This window comes from Diceros bicornis, chromosome 8, assembly GCF_020826845.1.
Source record: "Diceros bicornis minor isolate mBicDic1 chromosome 8, mDicBic1.mat.cur, whole genome shotgun sequence".
Lineage (NCBI taxonomy): Eukaryota > Metazoa > Chordata > Mammalia > Perissodactyla > Rhinocerotidae > Diceros > Diceros bicornis.
The window spans coordinates 60,141,152-60,166,094 of record NC_080747.1 but is presented as its reverse complement, the minus strand read 5'-3'; the positions used below and the strand labels follow the sequence as shown (position 1 = coordinate 60,166,094).

Sequence of the window (24,943 nt, the reverse complement as noted above, 5' to 3'; positions counted from 1 at the left end):
TTATCTTCTCAGTATGGCTTTGAAAATCCTTCACATTAAATTCTTAACTATTCCCAAATAGAGATCCTATACGACTGTCAGGATGGTCTCCCTGACATATCTTAAACATACTTTGATTTTCCTAGTGTTTTTGCTGATTATTTTTTCATTTGAAATGTCTGACAGTCCTTTGCTTGTCAAAGTCCTGTCAATTTTCCAAGGTCCAGTTAAATTTCCACCTCTTCAATCAAAGCTTCCCTGCTGATGTCACTTTTCTCTAAATTGTTTGATATGATACTATTCAGTTAGTGTATATGCTGGACTTCTGATTGTTCAGAATTCATTTGTTCTCCCTCTGGCAATAGCGCTCTTGTTTTTCTTTGGGGGAACATTTTCTCCCATTTGATACAAACTTGGTGGCTTCTCAATAAAGTGTACTGCCCTCCTGGCCAAGAGGTGAGCCCATGCTCCCAGCTGGGCCATCAGATGTCTCTCCCCAGATCGTAGACGCCCAAGAACTGAAAGCGATTGGAGTCCACACTTTCTGAAGCAGCACACTGCTAACTAAATCACTAGAACTTTTCTGCTTCTTTGGCTCTTACTTTAAGTCTATCTAACCCCCCATATCCTTCCTACAAATTTCTTCTTGATTCAGCCAGAATTGTTGTCTGTTCCACAAAATTCAAAGAACCCTAGCTACTAAAGCCTTGAATTATTCTTTAAACGTCTCTGCAACTTTAAATTCCTCTTCTAAGTTTCTTAAAAACTACAATATATTTTTATACTTCTTTTGAATACTCCACAACCCCTTGTATAGTAATAAAAAAAAAAAAAAACTGTTCAGGGCCAGCCTGGTGGTATAGTGGTTAAGTTTGTGTGCTCTGCTTCCACGGCCCAGGGTTTGGATCCTGGGCACAGACCTACGCACTGCTTATCAAGCCATGCTGTGACAGGCATCCTACATATAACATAAAGGAAGATGGGCACGGTTGTTAGCCCAGGACCAATCTTCCTTAGCAAAGAGAGGAGGATTGACAACAGATGTTAGCTCAGGGCTAATCTTCCTCACCAAAAAAAAAAAAAATCTTTTCAATAAATAGTGGTTGACTAATTCACAAAGTATTAGTTTTTATCATTTTTTTTCAGCTCCTCATAGCAAGTAGAGGGACAGGAACATGACATATATTTCCTTAGTACCAATCCTGCCATCCCCAGAAGAAGAGGAAGTAGAAAATTATTGCTCCCTTCTGATAAATTGGTTGGAAAAGTCACTATTCCACTGATTGTAATTTTTATGTTATTTCTTATGTCCCCAGTGAGTATAATCAAAGCTCTTATCCAAAGTTTTCTATCATTTTGTCACACAGCCTCCATCTATTTAGCATGTAATGGATCCATTCACAATACCTGCATTAAACAAGCCTCGTCTGTGCTTATTTTCTTAACAGGTGCATTGTGCTTTGGGCTCGTATGAAATTTTTGGAAGACTTTTCCCAAATATTTATCTGACATTCAGATAAACTGAATGGAGTATTTGTGTTTGGTTTCATATAATGGGTAGTTACCATTAGCTGGTGACCAGACAGGATATTTAAAAGATATCCATGTTTTATATCTCCGTTTTATGTCTCCATTTTATGTCTCCTTCTTAACGAATCCATGTTGGAACCTGATGAAAAGTACTCGTGTTTTATAATGTTTTGTGACCATTTGGGGTAAAATATCTTCTAGAATTGATCAAAGTGAAATCCAGTGCCTATAACTTCTTCCTTTTGAAAATTGTGATAATCTGTCTAACTCTGGTTTCCTGGAATTATTTTCCTTCTGCATAATCTCTTCAAAATGACCAATTCTGCCATTGTTATAAAAAGTTTAGGGTAGTCTTCTGTGAAATTACTTGAAAGTGAGTCATTCAGCACCTCCCAAAGGAGGATACCAGGTTTTGGGCCGGAGATACAAGAAAGAAGTACAGACTTGAATTTAATTGAGAGAGGAACATTGCAGAAACAACTTTTCAGGGGAATATCTGTTATTGAACATGCCACTTTTGAATGTCTGGTGGATATCGAAGTGGTGTTAGATGGGTAGTCGGATGATGAAGTTTGGAACTTAGCAGAAACATCTAGGCTGGGAGTAATCAGTATATAGATGGAAATTAAAAGCACAAGACTATGAAATAAAGTATGGAGTAGCTATACAGAGAAAACAATTCCAAGACTGAGATCTGGGGGCACTCTAGGATTTACAGATCAGTGGTAGGGGATTGGAGCTATTCAGGAAGATCCAGCATGAGACGGAAAAGCAGGTGGAAACCAGGTGAGTGTGGTATCCTGGAAGCCAAGTGGTAAAAGTGCTTCAAAGAATTCTTCTCCTTAACCCCCTGGGTTCTCAGACTTTGAACAGAGTCAATCTGAGGGTTCTGTGAGATCCCAAGGATTTCATTTTACAAGAATTTCCATTTCTCCCAAGAAAACTCTAAACTAGATCTCAGGTTAACTCTGCATGATGGTTCTGCTGTCTCTGACGTGGCCAGAATGGCAATGGAATTGGGGATCAGAAGACTTTGTTTCTCATGCCAGCTTCACCTTTTACTGTCCCTGTGACCCTGGACAAATTACTTTACTTCCTTGTAAATTGGTCATAGCTACGCCTCCCTGTCCTATCCACAGGCTAATGAAATGGTCCAAGGAGCTAATAAACGGGTAAAGCACTCTATGGGTTGTTGAATTGTGTACCAAGGAAGCCATTATTGTGATGGAGGTTCAGAGGAACCAATGCTTCCTGTTCTGAAGGCCCAGGGAAGCCAAGTATCTTGGTTGGCAGATGCTGAGGGAATCATGAGACACGCTTCTGGCTGATGTGTCCTTTCAAACGTTACTTCTCAGTAGGATATCTATTCTTTTTAGAAATACTCTTTTTAAATATGCTAACACCTAGAATTTCATAATTAATGTGGCTTCTTTTATTTCAAAGAAATTCTTCACTATGGTAGGCCATAAAATGTGATAAATTTATACAATGCTTTCCCAAACTAAGATCAAATGTCTTTAGATTTAAACACATTGTAGTCCTATCATTGTTTTTAAGTCCTTTAATGTATTATGGAAAAAAAGAAAAAGGAAAAAAAATGAAAGAGACTATGTTTATCAGTGAAATTTTTTATGCATGGTGCTTAACACATTTTTTTCAACTGTGTTTTTTTTTCCAGTTCCCAACAAAAATAAATAAACATTAACAATATCTTGTAAAGTATCAATATTCTCCTTCAATATCTTAAGGTACACAATTATCAAAGCTGATACTGAACACAAACAAATTGATACAATTCAGTACTCTGATAAAATTCACTGTCAAATAAGTTATTTAAACTGTATGCAATACAACTTTATGTTCCATAGCATCTTTAACATAAACTGTATACCAACACGACTCTTCAAACTTAAAAAGTGCAATTACAGAGTGCAAAAAAAGCAAAGAGAAAAATATATATCTCACATTTAACATCATCCAATTTGAATAACAGATATGATTTAGATAAAATTATTCTTTAGTTAAAACATTAAAGTGTACTCCAGAACACTGTTTATACAAGTTGTTACCCCCTTTCTCCCATATGAATAAGAGTAGGAAAAAAACCAGAAAACATTGGGCAGCAAATTAAACACATTTTTTTTCCCAAAAGTCTACAGAATAGATATCGCAGCAAAAATGACAAAGTGAATTTTTAAAAAGTGCATTATTGGAATCAACAGAAATTAGAAACTAGTATCATGCTTTTGCTGCACAAAAATTGATTGGCTATCTGACTGCAGTTGAATTTAGCTAACTCTCTTCTCAAGGACTCCAAAATTAAAATCTGGGTTAAGACATAGTCATACCAGGGCACCATTTCTTCCGTTGCTTTGACTTTTGGCAGGGAGATGACAGCAAAAAACGTTGAGAACAACATTGAATTCTATTGTATTATACATGTTTAATATATTACATAAATCTCAATTTTGAGGTTAAACCTTTAGTACCAACCATAGAACTTTATGTCCTTGGTCATAGAGAGTGTCAAACTAGTTATTGTATGGCCTGGGTGGGAAGCCATAAATTCTGCATTTATGCATTGGATTTGCATTTGTTCTCAATTTGTTGGATATAAATAGCCTCTTCTAGAGCTGTGTATAGGGAGAAATCTGTAAAATGAGGAAAATAGACTAAATGTGAGCCAAAGTCGTTCCATTGTTTGTCGGAAACATGAGATGACAGCAATCATTTTTTATATTTTTTCAATGGTATCCTTATTAAAACAGTTATTTTTTACTTATTTTCACCCATAAAAAGCTATTTGGGGGGCCGGGCCAGTGGCGCAAGTGGTTAAGTGCACGCACTCTGCTGCAGCGGCCCGGGTTCACCGGTTCAGATCCTGGGCGTGCACCGACGCACCTCTTGGCAAGCCATGCTGTGGCAGCGACCCATATAAAGTGGAGGCAGATAGGCACGGATGTTAGCTCAGGGCCAGTCTTCCTCAGCAGAAAAAAAAAAAAAGGAGGCTTGGCAGATGTTAGCTCAGGGCTAATCTTCCTCACACACAAAAAAAAGCTATTTGGATCATACCTTTTTATTTAACACGCATTTATAAATAAAGATTTAACTTTTACAGTGGTTCATGTTTTAAGCATTCTTAAATAAAGATTAAAAACACCACAAACTACTTACAATTAGTTATATAATATGAATTGAGATGCTTACGATAGACCAATATGACTCCCTTTTCTTAAATAAAAAAAATGGATTGCAGCTGATTTCATACTTAGTCAATAAATTTTCCTTGAAACAATCAAAATCACTTAAAATAGACAGATTTCCTTTACATACAGTAGGTGTCAATAAGTATGTGTAGGATTTAAAATGTGTTCTTACACAGCACATTTGACTTCAGCTATATTAAATGGGAAACAGAAATATCCTTTTGGATCTCACTGAATTTTATTTTATTTCTCTTTGTTTTTTAGTTTTATATATTGTTGGTAGAGCAACAGATGACTGTAATTCTGATTGAGCTCGTGTGTACAAGTGTGTGTGCATATGAATCGGCACATATATATACATACGTATATACATGTTCGTTTTTTCCCCTAATAGTAGGGGACCAGATCGAGGACTTTGGATAAGAGTCACGTGAATGCACCAGGGTATGTAATGCAGGGACACATATATAGGAGGCAAGTCCTGGTACCTGGCCCTTTAGAGATGAGCCATCTCTTCTGTTCTCTTTGTTGCCCTAGTACATGCCAGGAAAAAAGGTGGAAGAAGAAGAGACCAGGTGTGTGACCCTGAGAGACTTGACCCAAAGGTCTAGCATTCAATGAGGCAGTCTCCCAGGAGATCTGGTGGTGGCGACAGCTGTGGCTCCTTATGTGGTTGCCCCAAGTACCCTTATTAACTCATTGAGACCATGGGCTCCAAGCACAGGAGCAACCTTAGTTTCTTCCAAAGCATAAACAAAAGACAGAAAACAGGACCCTGGTATCACCTCAGTCTCCATAGGAAGGTGTGGTTAAGTCTCTAAATTTTAAAAGCTTTCAAATGAATTTGTTCATTTGGAAAAATACACTACAATTAATTTTTCCCACTTCCTGCATTGGGATATAATTTTTAATATATAATTTTAAATTGTAGAAGAAGCTCCTTACTGCACGGTTTTAAGTTGAAAATCTCTTGTATGGAAAATTAAATAACTGGATTTCCATCGTTAGACAACATATAGAAGGACTGTCTTATATTAGACTTTAAAATAATGATTAGTCCATCAAATTTTGGACTGATTTAACTTTAGAATTCTTCTGCAAAGTCCTTATGAATATAAATAATCTTAAAAAGAAGCACAAATTTTGGCTTCAATTGTGGATTTTTTTTATTGTCTTATGAGCAACAGTTACTGCACATAAATGTACTTTTAAAAAAAGGAACCTTGTGGGGATATAAAATACTTGCTATTTACATAAAAGATGGTATAAAACAAGTTCTTAATTCATTTCACTTAAGGAGAATCTATGAGATGAGTGATCAGTGTCTGCAGGAATTGTGGTTTGGAATAGGGAATTGGCTACTTTCCCGTCACTTTCCCTCCAGACAGATAAACATCTAGCTATAGCTGAGGAAGCGGGTGGACGGAGTATAGCCCTCCTGGGTTTAGTTTGTTTCAAACATGTAGTGTTTAGCACATGATCTATATTTGCTTCTCCCCAATTCCCATTAGCATTACTGTTTTAATACATGATACAGTGGTGTTGACTCATATTTCAAACTATGATATAGTCAAACCAATTATCATTGATTTGAGGAGTAGAAAAATATACTTATTAAATCGATTTGACCATATCTTTAGGCTTACAGAAGTCTGTCATTCGCTGACACCTCCTGAACAACGAAACGGGCACTGCTCACTCTCAGGCATTGTGCAGCAAACAAATAAGCTTTGAAGCTTTCAATAAAGCATTTAGCCCAGGAAATGATTTCTTACAAAAATATCGGTTTTCTTTCTATATTAAATATTTTGTGTACATTATACATTAACAAATAGTCTGTCAAAAATAAAACAAAAATAAAAATTTTCCAAGTATATTAAAAACACACCATGTTGTCTTAACACATTACCCAACATAAATATTATTAATAAAATAGGAATATTAACATAAGAGGCATGCGGTGCATCCCTGTCCACGAGCTCAATGGCATCATTCAGACTTGTGGCAACACTGGATCCCCTGAGGTCACCCTTTCATATTCCTTCTTTGGTTCTTTACTCTTTTGATATCTGTACCTAGGAACATTCAGAAAGGAAACTGTCAGCATCAGAGTTAACAGTAAAGAACAAGTATTTTAACAAAAGAAACAAAGCTATGGACTCAAAAGATACAGCAGCACAGTGTTTCCGAAATGACAAAAGTTTAGGTTGGACAAGAGAGAAAAAGCAGGGAGGAAGGGGTAGTGTTCTGTGGTCAAACAGTTTGGGGAGGAGATGGTGAAACAGTTAAAGAAGTTCTCAGAGGCTTTAACATGATCATAGAAATTGCAAAATTCCAGGAGAGCATGTGACTACAATTAAAGCCTTGACTGTTTCTCTCTCTCTCTCTCTCTCTCTTTCTTCTCTTCCCTTTTCTTCTCTCTCTCTCTTTCCCTCTCTCTCTCAATCTTCTTTCCTTTCTTTCTTTCTTTCTCTTTCTTCCTTCCTTCCTTCCTCCCTCCCTCCCTTCCTTTCCCTAGTATTTTGAATATCACACTACATTATTACATTCTACCCATCACGTTGATATAACGCTATCACCAATATAAATAAAAATAATTAATATTTATTGGGCACTAATTAGGTGACTGACAACATTCTAAGTGCAATATAGTCATTATTTATTTTATCCCCATGCTTATCCATTATCATCCTGATTTTACAGATGAAGAAAGTGAAGTACAAATCGGTTATAGAATCTGGCCAAGTTCTCCCAGCAAGGGTCACAAATCTATCATGATTCAGAATCTTCATTCGTTCAAATTATCTTCCCAACATTTTGAGTTCATTTCCTCCCCATTTCAGAGATGAGGCCTGTAGCCTCGAGGATGCTGCATAATGTCTATGCTTAGTGGAAGAATACAATTAGAAAGACTTTTTTTGTTGTTTTTTGGTGAGGCAGATTGTCCCTGAGCTAACATCTGTGCTAATCTTCCTCTATTTTGTATATGTGGGATGCTGCCACAGCATGGCTTGATGAGCTATGTGTACGTCCAGGCATGGGATCCAAACCCACGAACCCCGGGCCACTGAAGCGGAGCCCACAAACTTAACCATTATGCAACCGGGCCTGCCCCAGAAAGTCTTTGGTTAGACTCCGTTCTGCCACTTGTCAACTACACGAGCTGGAGCATGTCAGCCTGCCTCTCTAGGTATCATTTTCCCCATCTTTATAAAGGAAAGGATTGTAGTCAAAGAACTTTCAGGTGTATTTCAGTTTTAATAATATTCAGTTCTGTGATCATAACTAATTACCAAGGCATTATTATTTGACAAATACTTAGAATCAAACATGGGAAAAACAAATTTAATCTTAAAAAAGCACACTTTCAGACCTTCAAAAGTAGAAGTGCACTACTTTCAGCAGAAATAAATAATAATAATAATAAAATTCACTGAAATATACACTGAACAATTTGTACCAGCTCCAAAATAAGAAGGATTTCTTGGAGACATTTTAAAGGCAGCTGTTATCAACTAATTCACACTGTTCCCATGCCCTGGTCCTAACCCTAAAAAACTGCCAGTCTGATATTCCGTCAGTCGTTTCAAGGTCCACTCTGCTTTTTCTCAGGTACCAGCATACGTCAGTATAGTATAGTACATGAGAACGGACTGTGACTGTTTTGGGGGACTGACATGAATTATTTTTTAAAAATGAGTTTTTATAATTGTCTAGAAACTCATTTCTACCAGTCTTCCTTGAATTTTAAGATCCTAAGCCTCTGGGCTTACTCATTTACAAGGCTGTGTTTTATGAAATACAAAATTTGGCCTAATGAATTAAATGCCCGTGGCTAAGGATAAAATTGGCATCACGGCTCACGGTTTACTTTCACACGTATTATCACACGCAGCGCTGAAAACAGTCCCGTAATTAGTGCGCAATAAGAATTTCTAACTGTATTTTATGAGAGAAGGAACTGATTCTCCAAGTTTGACTTGCGTGAAGTCACCCAGGTAACAAGTAACAGCTAAAAGTAGAGTCAAATCTAGATGTTCTGCTGCTAAAACTTCTTTATAAATATCATCAGTGCTGAGTCCATCTTATCCCTCTAAATAATACGTTGTCCATATTTGTAAGTCTGTATGGTATAAAAGGAATTTATAAAAGCAGAGTATTAAAAAACACTGGCTTACCATCTGCAGAAATAGTATAGGGAACCAGCGACGACGACAACAAACAAGATAACAAGAATCACGGTCAGAGCCACATACTCTTTGCTCAAGGGTTGTTGGACAGTTAAAAAGAAGTGCTCACATCGGACGCCAGTGTAACCCACTTCACACCTAAAGGAAAATGCAAGAGAAAGATCGATTATTCAAAAAAGAAATCTTAATTATGAATCAGTTTTGTAAGAACTAATCTCACACTATAATGCAAGAAATCGACAAGGCTTGCCAAAAGTTGTAAAGATGAATTTAAAGACTGACCTTAAAGCTGGGCCAATACTGATCAAAGAGCTCCACATGGCTCTCAAGCTAAATTGTGGTGTTAAAATGACAGTCTGGTTCAGCTGCCAGGGTGGCTGACAATCTAGAATAGTGTTTTGTAAGTTTTGTAGGTTTAAGGTGCTTTTCGTCTAAATTCATGTAATCAATTCTTAAGACAATAGCTGGTATATAAGTCATTGAAAAGAATAAAAGTTGAGCTGCTATTATGGCAAGCTGGAGAGGGAGGCTTCTGAAGCCATCCCCACTCTGCACCCCTGAAGTATCTGCACAATTTGACAACTACTATTTGTTCCCTAACTTTAAAAAATTCACTTAATAAAGTTTCTAATAGAACATATAGACTGCAGCCCACGGAAATATAGAGTAACTCAAAAACTAAAAAATAGAAAGAGATATATGGGTTTAAAAAATCCTGTTTTTGGTTTTTTGTTTTGGGGATATTACCTGCAATAATTTTCATTCATGTCCACCAGGAAGATACACTGTCCGTGCAAACAGTAGCCATTCATGTCAGAGCTGCACTTTGTTATTGACACTTGAGCCACACGTGGACTGTTTTCTGTCTGAACTGTGAAGGAAATGGAAAGTTGAATATACTCTGCTGCCTTCTTTTTTTTTCGCTAAGGAAGATTCACCCTGAGCTAACATCTGTGCCAATCTTCCTCTTTTTTTGCTTAAGGAAGATAAGCCCTGAACTAACATCTGTGCCAATCTTCCTCTACTTTGTATGTGGGTTGCCACCACAGCATAGCTGATGAGTGGTATAAGTCTGTGCCCTGGAACTGAACCCACAAAGCTGGGCCGCCAAAGCAGAGTGTGCCGAACTTTAACCACTATGCTAGGGGGCCAGCCCCTCTGCTGCCTTCTTTGAAGCATTAATCACCCTTTCATAACAGTAACCAAACTGTTATGTTACAGACCTGCTACTGTAACAAAGCACCTCAGGTGTCAGTCAGTGGAGGAGAACTGTCAAGAGCAGGAGGTCACTCTAGTTATCACACCTCCTAGACCAATAAACAAATAACTGACCCTGAAGGCAAATGTCCAACAGACAAACAAAACAAAATAAAATCTGGGGATTTAATCCTCAAAAGACGACTTTTAAGGATAGAAAAATTAAGTTTAAGACACACGAAAATCATTATCCTCCTCAGTTATTCCCTGATCCAAGCAAAGTTTGTCTAATTTTTTCAAATCTCAAAATTTCTGAAATTTTGAACAAAATTCTGAAGTTCATTACTCCAAAAGCAATTGCAAGCTGAATCCATAAATTGATTCAAGAGAGCAGAATTCTATAATGAGTTTTAAGCAGTAAGTCTTATTTTAGTGTGCAGTCCCACATTTTTGAGGTTACCATCAAAGAAATCAATCAAAGTCTCCTAACATCTCTAACAATGAGACCTGAACAAATCCTGAGTTACAAATGCCTCAGGTAAGCAAATACAACACTAAAAATAGGAGCCTCGCTAGAAATAGTGTTGCCACCTACATGTAAAATTCACTTCAGAATGTTTTAATTACTAAAATGTGAAGGAATGCTTATGCAATAGTCAAAAAATAGCATCTTGATTGTAATACTGTTGCTCAAATAACCAATAAAAAAAGGGAGGGGGGCAGACCAAACTTCCAGAGAGCCCAGTGACATAGCAGGACAAGTGAGAAGGTGAAATTATTGTGGAGAAGACCCTGGTTCCTCAGGATAACACTTGACTCATTAGCTCAGACTGAATACACAGCAGATCTCTCTTGAACCACACCCAGAGTCCTCTAGGGTCCTTGAAGGAAAAAGATTGTGCATCACTTCATTTTTGTATCCCTATGCTTCAGCACAGTGTTTGACAGGAATTAAGTACTGCATAAATGTTTTCTGAATGAATGCTGTGACTAAAAAGAAAGGACATCATTTGTTCGTTTTATAAAAAATAACAACACTAAATACATTGATTATCTACTGTGTTGTTGTTGTCAGTGCCAATGAGTTGATTCTGACTCCTAGCGACCCTGTGTACAGCAGAGTGGAACCCTGCCTGGTCTTTTTGCACCATCCTCTGGCCTTCGGGCGCTATATCAGACGATGCTCCACTGCCATTCATAGGGTTTTCATGGCCGATTTTTTCGGACGTAGGTGGCCGGGTCCTTCTTCCTAGTCTGTCTTAGTCTGGAAGCTAGGCTAAAACTTGTCCACCACGGGTGACCCTGCTGGTATTTGAAATACCGGTGGCATAGCTTTCAGCATCGCAGCAAATACAGCTGTCACAGTATGACAACCGACAGACAGGTGGTGTGGTTCCCTGACTGGGAAATGAACCGGGTGTGCAGTGGTGAGAAGCTGCATCTTGACTACCAGGACTGGCTATCTACTGGAAAGTTTAAATTTTCCTGTTTTGCCTGGGATCCAACCTCTAACAATGGTTTCACAGCATAGCTCTGGGGAACGGCCAAAGGGAATCTGATTTTCTTTCTTCCCTATCTCTTTAAGATCAAATCTCTCTATATAACCAGATGCCCAGTCCCTCTCCCACTAGTTATTCCTTTATATAATTTTCCCAGATTGCTAGTTCATAAGGGGGTTAAAAAATCCTTTTGTTACTACAATAGCTACCCCCTCTTTTCCACCGTCACATATTTAGAGTCTTTGAGTTTACATTTCTGTTAAAAGTGTATAATCCTCTGATGTAACATTGACAAAGTTGGGCTTACCTAAAGCTGTGCAGTTATCTTCAGATTCTTCTGGGATACAGGAAGGAATCACAGTTGTACTGAGAACTGCTTGTAGAAGATGGAAACCTATTTATGGAGGAAAATCAAATATATAATTTATACTTCAAGGAAAGAAACTTTGATCAGATTTCCACATAACTGCAGTATTTATGGAGTTGTCTTAATTATTTTAAGAATTTGACCCATCAAAACCATAAAGGAAATAATTCATTGAAATAGGTGTATAATTGAAAATAAATGAACCCCCAGCTCTTCTATCCAAGGGTAAAAGTCTTGGCATTACATTCATAGTTGTAGATTTGACCTGCTCTAAACATTTCATGGTCACCTTTTCAAAGATCTGATTTTGAAGTTTGATTTCCTAAGGAATTTAGCAACTGGAACACTAGAGAATTTCTACCATTTTCCTCCATGATGTATTCAAAGCAATGCTCCAAGGTAGAATCTATCACAAAAGAGGGCTTCAAATAAAAATCAGGTTCTATTTATAGTAACAACTAAACAGGACTCTCAACCTAAGGTACATTTGTTGTTGATTTAAGTGCCTAAGTTGCTCCTTGCATTGTATTAGGAATGAAAATAGATTGTAATTAATAAAATGTAATCTAAGTCAAGTCAGAATATCTCTTATCTAATATAGGACAGAACACCTATGCTATATGAACCACACTGAGCCCTCGAATCCAGTTTCTGTCAGGCCAATAAGAGTCTGAACATGGCGTTTCATCGTGTGTCTCCACTGGAAAGATGAATGTTGGAAAACAGGCACCAGAATGACTCAAGTAGTTTCTGAATTCCATAGAAAGCCTAAGAAGAATCCTTTTAATTGCATGGGTGTTTACTAAAGAGAGTTTAGCCTCTTCTGTTAGGAGTCAGCTATTTGCACTTCAACCACTCCTTCCAGTCTCCATGAGTAACTTACATAATGTCAATGGTGGCGGTATTAGCCGTAGTTGGCAGCAGTTAACATTTCTTGAACATGTAGTATATGCAGACATATTCTATCCTCCTTGTCTATATTATCTCATTTAATCCTCTCAGGGACTCTTTGAGGAAGATACTATCGTTATTCCCACTAGACATATGACAAAACTGAGACATAAAGAGTTTAAGTAACTTTCCCAAGGGTACATAGCAATGTTGGCATGGGCCACATTATAGAATCTGGAAATGGGCAATAATACTAGAGTATAATGTACATCACAGGGAACAAACTAGGGTAAATGTAATTGAAGCACAGTATTTAACCACATAGGGAGGCCACAAATTATGGCAGAAAGGCAATCTTGGGAGAAAACTTGAGCTATGTTATTTATTTTCCCTACCTCATACAGTTTGGGGGAGAATTAGATGAAATGTTATTTTTCTGAAATGCCTAGCATACCAGAGACTCTCATCAATGTTCCTTGATCCTCAACAGGGAGCCTCTAGTTTTAGCAGTCTATGTGGGTAGTGCCCTCTACTGGTAAAACAAGATTATAAATCTCTTTGAAATTTGATATTTGAAAGGATAATTTAGTCTACATAATAAAGGAGTTTATTTTATTTTTTTCGATCAGAGGAGGCTTGAATCTGTTAAGTAAATTGTCTACCCTTTAGGTACTAAAAAATAAATTACACATCAGCATCATTGTTTGTAATTTTGTTTCAAACTTGACACTTACAACAATCCTGTGAAATAGTTATTAGCATTATTAGCCCCAAACAACCTCAGTTAAATTAAATGTCTTGTCCAAGACCAATTATCTAGTGATCATAGAAGATAAGAGTTAGGCATCTGTCTTTTGACATCAAGTCTCATAATCTTTCAACGATTTGAAAATACTTTTTGAAAAGTTTAGAACTACCTCCTCCCCACTCTGTATTTCTCCTGCAACATAAATGCTGCTTCAAGTGCTCTTATAAGAAGAGAAATCATCTTTTTTAGATGACAAAAAGTGTTTAAAGTATGGATTTCATTTTTGGTTGAACAGACATTTTAAAAAGTTGATTTTGTCCCCATTGCTTTTTATGGAGGATGAGCCAGATTCTCACTCACGTCAATTTTGTTGTACTCTCAATATAATTTTGCCAGGCACCTCTACTACTAAAGAATTAAACCCTTTAATTTATACAGTCTGCTCGACACAAACTGGAGTTCCAAATGTGTGTTTTTGTATCCTTAACATTCCTATTCCTTCATGCTTCTTCAACTGAGGAAAGCTTTGGGGGAGACATTACCAATTCTCCCACCACAAAAGGGCCAGCCAGATCCATTGTGCAAATGCACATTTGGAGCTCACTTTTCTATCCTTTGCAGAAATCAGGGACTAGCCTTTCCTGTTTGGAATTGCTTACAACTGCAACCTGTGACTATTAAAGAATGCAGCTAATTGTATTGGGGTGTTGCTTCTTAGGTTTCTTTTTTTTTTTTTTTTTTTTTAAGGTTTTTAGTAATTGTTAGTCTTTCCACTGTTGGAAACTTTGTTCCAGTTGGTCAGGCCACAGGTGAAATATTTGTCTTTGTGAGTTAAAGAATGTTCAGCCCAGGGCGTGCCTCCGTAAAAACTGGGCTCCCCTAACCTGTGACGCTCCCTTGGACATAGTCCATTGCTCAGGATGGTTTCTGTGAGACTGGCTACATTAATCCAACGTCCGGGTATTTTACAGATAAAATGGTAAATCATTTTAAACACTTCTCTCAAATGAAAGTGTTTAGACTACAGTTCCATCATGGATGTATGTAGCCAATAAAATAGCAAAATTGGTTCTAAATTATGTTTCCATCTGCACAGCTCCCTTGCTCTAAAACAGTGGTTCTCAAGCTTCCCTCAACCTGACCTCTACTCCAGGCCCTTGCAAACTAGGGTAGAGGGCTAGGTGAGGGTGATCAAAAGATTGAAAAAGTTCATCATGGAAGATTCTGATATCTACCATCCTGTCACCTTTAAGAATCACTACTCATTATTTTAAAGTCATATAGGAAAGGAATAGATGCTAGAGTCATATCCATGTATTTCCCTAATATTTCAGTTTTTCATGACTTGAGTGTTATTTGAAATAACAATCTCTCTATGATTCAATTGCAAATATTTTACTAATTTTTTGATCCTTGACCACGGGTGCATGCTAAGAAAATAATTCACTATGACACTAAAGATTTTGTACAGTGTCAGTAGGTCAGAACACAGATCTGGTGGCAAGCTTTACATTGGTAAGTAAGATAAGAGGAATTCTGTGCAAGGTGATATGAGGTAAATGTTCCGTAAACTCAAAATTGGCAGTTGGAACTTCTATTTCTTTCTACAGGGAACAATCCCTGTAGAGGCCATTATTTCTGTCAAATTTCCAAATGAGTTTTAGGAATCTGAAGCTCGTCTATTTATCGCTCTACCTTCAACTTTCAGAGATCGTGTTTCTGTGAATCTCAAATGTGCCAGCAGGAAGTGGTGCCAGTGACTCACAGGATACAAATCACCTCTACCCTGTGAGTCAGGGCAGAACCTACACCCTTACACAATCTTGGGGACTGTGTGTGGGGGAGGTTGAGTACCATCCTCCGAATGGGGGTAGCACTAAATGTCGTGGGCCCGGGACATTAAGAAGTGCTTGCCCAATAGTCAGGGGGATTGTCAGATGTAGCAAATGTCCCTCTTATTGCACATAGTTTCTTTGGCCTTGCTTCCTTATGGCTACACTGAGGGGCTCATCTAGAAGGAAGCTGGGATTTGGTGACTGGCTGACCAAGCCAAGTCTGCAAAATCGAGTGCATTGCTCAGGGATAAAATGACTCTCCTGAAAAACAATCTAGCAAATAAAAATGACCCCAAATTAAAATGAGGTCGGTTATAGAAGGAAAGGAATGCACCTTATTTTTCTAATTTAACCTTTTAGAATATTTAGACCAGAACAGCAAACTCACAATGAATCATGGTATTTGTCCAGCCCAAACAGGTAGCAAAATCCGCTTTGTTCACACTTTTGCTGTGGTCACATGCCAACCTACTCACGGACTGTTAGGTTTCTACCTTCTTCCATGGCAGTCTATAATTTTTGGATTTGTATTTAACATAGCAGGCTTGTTAGGTCTTGTATACTTTCAAGGAGTGAATACGCTTCCCCATTTCCAGATGCCTTTTTGTTTCAAATTATTTTTTTTGTTGTTTGCTTGTTTCAAATTAAATTCCACTATTAGATAAGGTCTTGCTTCATTTTGTTTATATCTTTTTTTTTTTTTTTGGTGAGGAAGATCAGCCCTGAGCTAACATCTGTGCTAATCCTCCTCTCTTTGCTGAGGAAGACTGGCCCTAAGCTAACATCTACTGCCAATCCTCCTCCTTTTTTTCCCCAAAGCCCCAGTAGATAGTTGTATGTCATAGTTGCGCATCCTTCTAGTTGCTGTATGTGGGACACCACCTCAGCATGGCCGGACGAGCAGTGCGTCAGTGCGCGCCCAGGATCTGAACTTGGGCCTCCAGTAGCAGAGCACGAGTACTTAACTGCTAAGCCACAGGGCCGGCCCTCATTTTGTTTAAAATAATTGTAAACTCTTTATCACATCAGATACTGAAAAGAACTAGTGTCAGTACTTTCTAGTAACATCCTATGTTTCAAAGAATAATATATATACATACACACACACCAAATAAACCTTGCCTTCTGCCAGCAATCATTCTTCCTACAGTTTCTCAATGTTAACTTTATAACTAAGTTACATTAAAAACTAAATGTAAAAACTAGCTATAACTATTTGAGGTAAAACAAGATGAAACCAGAGGTTGATATAATAAAGGAGTACACATAAGTATTTCTTTAAATTTTGAGTTTTAAAAGATAGACATAGGATCTTCTTTGTCAGGTGGCAAGAAAAGATTTAATAGACTATGTTTTTCATTCATAGGCATCAAATTATACTCTTCAATTTGGTTATAATTTCTAAATCACACTTCAAAGTTATTGTATATTTTAGTCATCATACAATACTATACTTCAAGCTATTCAAATCAAGAACCAGTGAGTCAAAATATGTGTATAGCTTATTTTACCCTAAAAATGGATTTAAAGATGTATATCTTGTTAACATGGAAGTGTTCTCACAGTACAGGGGAACGGGTATCAACTCTTGTGTAAAGGGTTCAATTTATATTAATCTGAGTGTTTTGGAATTTTGTGACCAAGAGCTCTCCACATGGGATTTGCATCCTCTAAAAGCCAAAGATTCATTTCCAGAGTATTATTTCAAACATTCTATTGGAAATATTAGTTTTTCTTCAAAATAATGTTACATGGGAAGGTCTTTTTATAACCTTTTCTACCTTTGCTTTCTTCCCCATTGCTTCTCACACCTATCCCTATAGATCCAATTCAGAAATTTAAATTACTATTACATTATTGTTTTGAAAGGAAAATCTCCTAAAAGGGCAACTGTTTGGATTATGAATGTTTGCCATTTGCCTTTTTTTCATTATGATCATATTGCGGCCTGATGCTTTGAATGCTTAATAGCATTTTTAGAAGCATATTGACTATTATATCATGCGTTTTTAATAGAAGCCTATTGCAAAAATGAATTTGCAAAAGGACAGAGTTTTAATCAGTGATCATTAAAAAAAAGAGAGAAAATGAGAACATAAACGGTAATTTTGCATAATGCAATTAGCACATTAGAAGCTGCTAAGAAATTTTATTTTGTGTAAATGTATTTTTAGTTAACATTGGAGACTTCAACTTCAGTGAGAAGCACATATGCATCTGCAGTATGACAGTAGGGTGGTAAAGGCTTAGTTACACCCAATAAACAGAAAAGAAGAAGGAGAACAGCTTAGCCTTTTAGTAACTACATGTGTCAAATTACAGTTGTTCAATAAATATCTACTGAGATTTTTCTATCTGCAAGATATTGAACAAGATGCTGAAAGGAAGATTGATGCAAAAGACATAGCTCCTGTCCTAAATTGAGGCAATGGAGCTAGACACCTGTGGGTGGAGAGGAGAGGAGAGAATTCATAGATAATGCCAAGTTTCTGGCCAGAAAATATCAAGGAGGCTGGTGACATTAAAAGAGTAGAAAACAGGCAGGTCAGCATGTTTGTGGTGGTATTTGCCGCTGGTAGACATGAAAGGAAGACATAATAAATGAAGGAATTTGAGTTTGTAGTTCACTTATCATCTATTTATATCTGTGAGGCACCTGGGAATGCAGATCTTGAGTAAAAGAATAAGAATGGAGTTGATGGAGGCTATTCAAAAGGCACATGAGGAAATATGACCTTCACAGGCAAAGGAGCCATTCAAATGTTCCAAGGGAAATAGTATGGAATAGAAAATAATAGAACTTTGGGAAATAGGTGGTAAGGAGTACATAGAAATGGCCAAGGGAATTGGAGAAAAAAGAAAGTTCAGTGTGGTGGGAGCCAAGAGATCAGAGTTATAAAAGGAGGCATGGGGTGGTCAGCCATGCAATGATTAAAGAAAGTATGAGTGACTCCATCATAAATAAGATTCATTATTATTCAGAGTAAATTGTGCTAAAATCAACAATAAAAATTGCTGTTGATTTTTTTAACACTAGAATTGGTTTTATATTTGCGCCCAGCTTACCATTAATATTAATTTTGTCTTGATAACTCAAAAACGGATTATTCAAACTGTGAATTATGAGTGGCAATGTGTTATACCAATGGGAAATACATTAGGCTAGTGGTTCTCAACCAGAAGCAATTTTGCCAACCAGGGAAATTTGGCAATGTCTGAGGACACTTTTGGTTGTCACAACTCAGGGGGGTGCTACTGACACGTAGTGGGTAGAGACCAGGTTGCTGCTAAACACCCTGCAATGTATAGGACAGCCCACAGCAAAGAATTATCCAGTCAATAATGCAAATAGAGCCAAGGGTAAAAAACCCTGCATTAGGGAGGCCAGCCCAGTGGTGCGGTGGTTAAGTGCACCACTGCAGCGGCCCAGGGTTTGCCAGTTCGGATCCAGGCGTGCACAAGCGCACCGCTTGTTAGGCCATGCTGTGACGGCGTCCCATATAAAGTAGAGGAAGATGGGCATGGATGTTAGCCCAGGGCCAGTCTTCCTCAGCAAAAAAGAGGAGGATTGGCATCGGATGTTAGCTCAGGGCTGGTATTCCTCACACACACACACACAAAAACCCTGCATTAGATCCATGAGGTTTGGAGTCCAGTTCTAGCTCAGATACTAATTTTATCCCCCATAAGCTAAGTTTCCTTATCTCTGAAAACAGAGACCTAGGAGTAGGGTGGAGTAGAGGGGAGATGGAATTTAGATTAGATTACTCTAAAGTTCCGTTCAATTCTAAAACAATACTTCTCTTTCACTGACTATCCATCATTCAGTCATTATCACTGCTCAGTAACTTCTCTCTCTCTCTCTCTCTCTCTCTCTCTCTCTCTCTCTCTCTCTCTCTCTCGCACCCGTACACACACACACACACACACAAAGTGTGTGTAATTTAAGATACACTTAAATTTTGTTAGGCATACCATCAGTGAACACAGACTGTATTAAGAGAGAGAACCGGGAAAGAGAGGGAAGAAAGATTATTAGACTTTATCAGAAACAACAGAATTGAATTTTCAAAAACTATTGCTTATTCTCAAAATATTTTGCTTCTCAAGCACATTTTCAAAGAACAATTGGTTGAGTCAAAACATAGTGGTGAGAACTCTGAATAAAGTACCAATCTAATCATCCATCCAACAAACGTTTATTGAATGTTTCACATAAGTCTATCACAATATGAATGATAAAAGGTGAGTATAGTACCAGTAAGGAGGGACAGTGTGATGTGACAAGGGCAGGACCAGAGGGACAAGTGGGAGAGGTGCAAAAGAGGGGCGAGGGGTGCAGGCTGCATAGCTATTTTTGAGTGGTGGGAGAAAGGTGGAAGGGGTCATCAGAGAAGGCTTGAGCAAGGAAGTGACGTTTTTCTTCAGTCTTAAAGGATGAGTAGAACTTTGACCAAGAGTGAGTTGGGAGCATCCCCAGTAGAGGCTACAGCATATTCAAACACGGAGACTTACATGCTAGACAACTCATTTCTTTTTAAAGTCTGTTTCCTCATTTGCAAAATGGGAATAATAATACCTTTCCTGGCTAAAAGGGAGTTATTGTAAGGATCAAATGGGCATTTTGTAAGAAAGCACTTGATGATGATGATGATAACTCTAATTTTAAAAGTGCTTTTTCTTATTTTCTAATATCATCATATTTATTAAATCCATATACAATAACCTAACAACATAGCTATTATAATCTCCATTTTACAGATGATAAAACAGAGGCTCAAAGAGAAATAAATCTTTGTGAAAGTATGAAATAAAAGAACTGAGGTGTGAAATCTGTATTGTATACACTATCTATGTCTCAATTCAAAACTATAAAGTTTCACAAAAATAAATGTGTGTGTGTATATGAGAGAAAGGGGCATTTTCTCTCATCCTAGGATTCTCAAGAGGATCTATATTTAACTCAGTTTCATGCCTCAAATTTAAAATTCAGGACTTTTAACCTAAGAATTTAAGGGTTAACATTTTTTTCTGGACAATCAGCAAATCATCTTGTGTATTATAAATAGTATCCTAGTTAATTAAATCATTACTTTAACTTAGAAGGGCACTGAACCTTTACTTGCTCTGTAACTAGACACCCAGTCTTACATAAACTGCATCGCCAGAGGACACTGAGTCTGTCGCATTACTTCATTTTTTCAAAGGTTCCAGAATTGCAATACCAAGGCGATGGCTGTTAGAGAGCTCCTCCCTGAGGATCTCTCCAATTACAGCTTTGGGAAGCCTTCCCAATGTCTTCTGATGGAATGTTCCCAACAGCAGTTACAGCCATATTAATTAGACAATTTGCATAGGCCTACATTCAGAATAAAGATTGACAGATGAGGAAACTATACCTTAATGATTGGTCTCTTTGAAAAGAATTTCTTTCCTGACAATTGCATCTCTTGGTTGACCATTAACCAGGAAATGGGAGATTCTTGTGCAAAAACGGACAGAAAACATTCAAATTCAATTTTTCCAAAGTGACTACTTGAGTATCGTACTTTTTTTTTTTAACCAAGGAAGTACGTCTATTTTCTCACTGTTAATAGAAACGTGCTGTAGATTCCAACTTGGTCCCTTATTGACACTACATTCAATTCACAATAATATAAAAAGGATACAGGGAATAAAAAGAATACAGGGAAAAAACAGGTATCCTTGATTGCTTTACTTAATATACTTCTAGGAAGATATAAAATAAAAGCCCCAGTCTACTGACATAGACAATAAAAGTCACTTCCTGGGAACTGTGTTGATTAAAAATGCTGAATGTAAGTTAAGTGAAAATTCAATGTATTTTAGCACAATTTAAAACAGTCACATGTTTTCTGCACCTGATTTTGAGTGATAACATAAAGATACCATTTCTGTACGTATGCTTGTCCCCATAACAGGTTCTAAGCCCTGGGGCAGCCCCCAGACTACTCTGGAACTTCTCTATTAGAACCTGTTATTTTTATTATGCTCCTGATAACCCTGAGACTCTCTGGCTCCTTACACATTATTCCAGAATGACCTTGCCATTTACTATCTCTAAGTCTTTGGAAGGTATTTGACGGCACTGAGCCTTAGCTTCTTCATTTGTCAAACTGGGCTAATCATACCTACTTCATACAGTTATTTTAAGGAGTAAATGAGATGATATATGTAGGGCACCTAACACACAACATGGTTGGCTCACAGGAGGCATTTAGTAATTGTTAGTTCCCTTCCCAACTCCTGGGTTTGGGCCCTAGTGGTGAACCGCACACCCCAATTACCCAAGCTGTTCATATGGCAAGATGATACAGAAGGCAGCCAGAGTACCTGGGTCAAAATCCAGACAGGAGAGGCCTGTCATCATGTTCTCTGCCTAGGATGTGTCACCTCAGGTTGTGCCAACACACAGGCAGCTCATAAACTCTCCGAGTCAATAGAACAGTTCTGAGACGAGCCAATGTCTCATTGAGATCAGTGCTTCTTATATTTCAAGAAAGAATCTTTATTCTGCTCAATTCTCTGTCATTGTGCAATCAAGTAGGGATAAATTGTCTTAGAGATGTCATTCAGGAACACACTCAAAAGCCCATTTGGGTATCAATGAAAATGTTTGATTTTAGATCAAGAGCCCCTAAACATTCATTGTAGAACTCAAGATAAAAATTTCTCCTCTTTGAAACAATCACAAGATTAGAAATGATAATTCAGCACTAAAATTGCAGATTATTTAGAAATGTGGTATCTAGTTTGGGGTATCTCAACTTTTTTACTTAACGTTCGGTAGGCTAAAAGTGCTTGCAAAGCCAGGTGTGAACTTTCTCAGGTTAGCACTGCTTTTCTATGGGAGCTTGGGTCACAGTTTCCCAATCTATAAAGCAAGAACATCAATATCAAACATTTGTAAAATGTAAAAGTAATCAAATGATTGTGTGAGTGAGTAGCAATTTACATCTGCATGTGTTGGAGGCAGAGGATGGAACTGAAGGTGTCCATATTTTTCCACCATCATAAATATATATAAATTCCACAAAAAGCAACAATAAAATGTTTGCTGAAATATAAAATAAATGTCTCCTTCTTTTGAAAGACAGACATTTGGGAAAAGCATTTCTGGTAATCTATTGTTTGGTAGCTTTGCCTTTTTCCCACACGCTTTAGAATATGACTACTGGATCTGCATACCTGAATAGAATGTAGAGATAGGATATAGAACTTCAAACAGGAACTTTTCTAGTGGCGGAGAAATATCTAAACAAACTGGGAAAACAGAAACTGACCTAACTTATTTGGAAATGGGCTTGGCAGCTGATGAAATAGAGGAACTATAATTAAGTAACGCAATAAAGGAGTTAAGCACTTTTATGACAACAAAAACACACACCACACACACACTAGGTGGGTGGTAACCAAGTTATTCATAGGCTCTTGCTGTATCAAATTAGAATATTCAATGAGTGGCCCAGAACAGACACTTGCATTGTTCAGATACAACCTTACAGGTAGAAAAAAAACCTCTAAGCCATTCTGACCTCTAGGTTAATTTCTCACTCTAGGAAGACTGTCACATTTCCAATTTCATTCTTTTCACAAAGACTTCTAAACAAAGACAGCAAAGCCACAATATTTACTGAGGATCTCCTAGCAAGTCATTCTTAGCACAGTTTTGGTAGAAACCACAGATCCTGTTTCCACTTACGTTCTTGAACCTGGACCAGTAAGTTCCAACTATGCATAGTATGCATTTCATTAGGTCTCCCAACCCCTGAGATAAGTCATGTCGAAATAATAATTTAACTGTCACATCCTGCACAGGTAGAGTTAGTCTGTTGGGGCAATTCACCTCACTGCCACAGGAAGAATGTGAGACTGGCAACTTTTATTTCCTTATTCAAAGAACATTCAAAGCTGTATGTTCATATGCAGCTCCAAACTCCTCTCGAAGTTTAAGGAAATAGGAATTAGGAAGAAGAGATTTTTTTCAAACCAGGAAGGCTACATAAAGATTTTTTTTTTTCCTGCCCAGAAGAACAAAATCATCTCAAATAGGAAGACAGGCACTAAAGTACACTCAGAGATTACTGGATTTGGGGTGCAATTAGCAGCAAGTGAAAAGCGCTTGACCAGCCTACCACGCTGCGGGCTGGGGGACCGGAAGCGGCGGATGTTAGGGTCTAAGGGCGGCTGGGAGCCCCAGGCCCTGCCCACGTCCCTCCTGCTCCAGGTGCGCAAGAACGGCGTTTAATTCCTTCGCGCCCGGAGCTCCAGCAGAGCTGGCACCACCAGCTCATGCCAGTGCCCCCAGAAGCTTAACCAGGCTTGATGTAGAAAACTGCGGGCAAGACAGAGAAGGGAAAGCATTTCTTTCCAAAAGGTCAATTAGGAGCGGGTCTAGTCTCTACTCCCCCACCCCCACCCCGCTCAGCAAGAAAGAACAAAATTTGAAATGTCAACACTGCTTCCCAGGTCTCTAGATTTCAAGAACTGGCAAATTTTCAAAAAAAAAAAAAAACAATAGCTTTTCGATTTTTTATTTTGCCTAATAAGGAGCTACATTAATACATGCATAACATACATACCAATAGTAATTGATCAATGAAAGACATTTTTAACACAGATTGCCCCTCCCCACCCCACCCCATTCCATCCTAGACTTAAGGGAAAGACAGGCTCACGTAACAAGAGACATCCTTTTAAGTGGAGTGCACTTCGGCTCCGTGGAAAACTCCCTACTCGTCAAGTGACACAAGCCCAGGGGCCGCGCTGTCTCCCCGGCGGCGGCGGGAGCGGGGCTGCGGCGGCCGGAAGGGGGCGGCCGGGGGCTTACCCAGGCAGAGCAGCAGCGCCTGGACCGGGCCGGCGCGGCGCGGCTCCATCCTGCTTCCCGCGGCGACCATCCGGGAAGCGCGCGGGCGCTCGGGCCGGGCGGCGGGCGGAAGGCGGCGGGCGGCTGCGGGCAGCAGGCGCACTGGCCCGGGCAGGAGCCGGCGGGGCTTCGCGGCCGCGGCAGGAGCGCGGCGGAGAGCCTGCAGGGGCCGCGCGTCAGCCAGTCCCTGGGACACTGGGCCTGTCAGGCAAGTGAGCTCAACTGCCCCGCGCTGCGACCTTTATAAGTCTGGGGAGGGGCCTGGGGCCCAAGGACTAACTAGCGGGTGAGGTACAAAGTGCCCAGAGTTTCATAATCGGCCCCGGGGAAGGAGTGGCCGGAGGACGGTCCGGATGTCACCCTCCCTCTCAGAACACCTGAGAGTGGTTGAGGAATGAGAAAATGCTCTCCTGGTTAGCCTTAGACTACTCCCGGAACTTTTCCATCTCCCTCTGACTCCGGCGGGAGGAGGTGGGGAGCGTGGACCAGATGGGTTGGTTTGCTTTTTGGGGTCACCTGCCCGGTAGTGGGTGGTTTTTGTTGCTCTGGGTGACAGGCACAACTTGAATCAAAGTTTGTCTTCCAGCCAGGGCTGGTGTTCCCAGTACGTG

The 24,943-nt window shown here is 38.8% G+C and overlaps 1 protein-coding gene across 1 annotated transcript; it reads right to left on the bottom strand.

The window, feature by feature from the left end:
- Positions 1-3,067: 3,067 nt before the first annotated feature.
- On the bottom strand, positions 3,068-24,528 carry EREG (epiregulin). The gene is made up of 5 exons (XM_058547264.1): positions 24,294-24,528; positions 11,909-11,995; positions 9,653-9,776; positions 8,894-9,043; positions 3,068-6,790 (listed from the first exon to the last, which is right to left on the bottom strand). Exons 1-5 carry the CDS (start codon positions 24,361-24,363, stop codon positions 6,709-6,711), a joined length of 513 nt encoding a protein of 170 aa, XP_058403247.1. The 5' UTR covers positions 24,364-24,528; the 3' UTR covers positions 3,068-6,708.
- Positions 24,529-24,943: the final 415 nt, after the last annotated feature.

Coding starts and splice junctions, on each gene's coding strand:
- EREG (XM_058547264.1), bottom strand. CDS start 24,363: ATGGTCGCCGCGGGAAGCAGGATGGAGCCGCGCCGCGCCGGCCCGGTC. Junction 9,044..9,652: donor ATGAATGAAAATTATTGCAG/GTAATATCCCCA, acceptor ATTTTCCTTTAG/GTGTGAAGTGGGTTACACTG. Junction 6,791..8,893: donor CTATACTATTTCTGCAGATG/GTAAGCCAGTGT, acceptor GAATGTTCCTAG/GTACAGATATCAAAAGAGTA.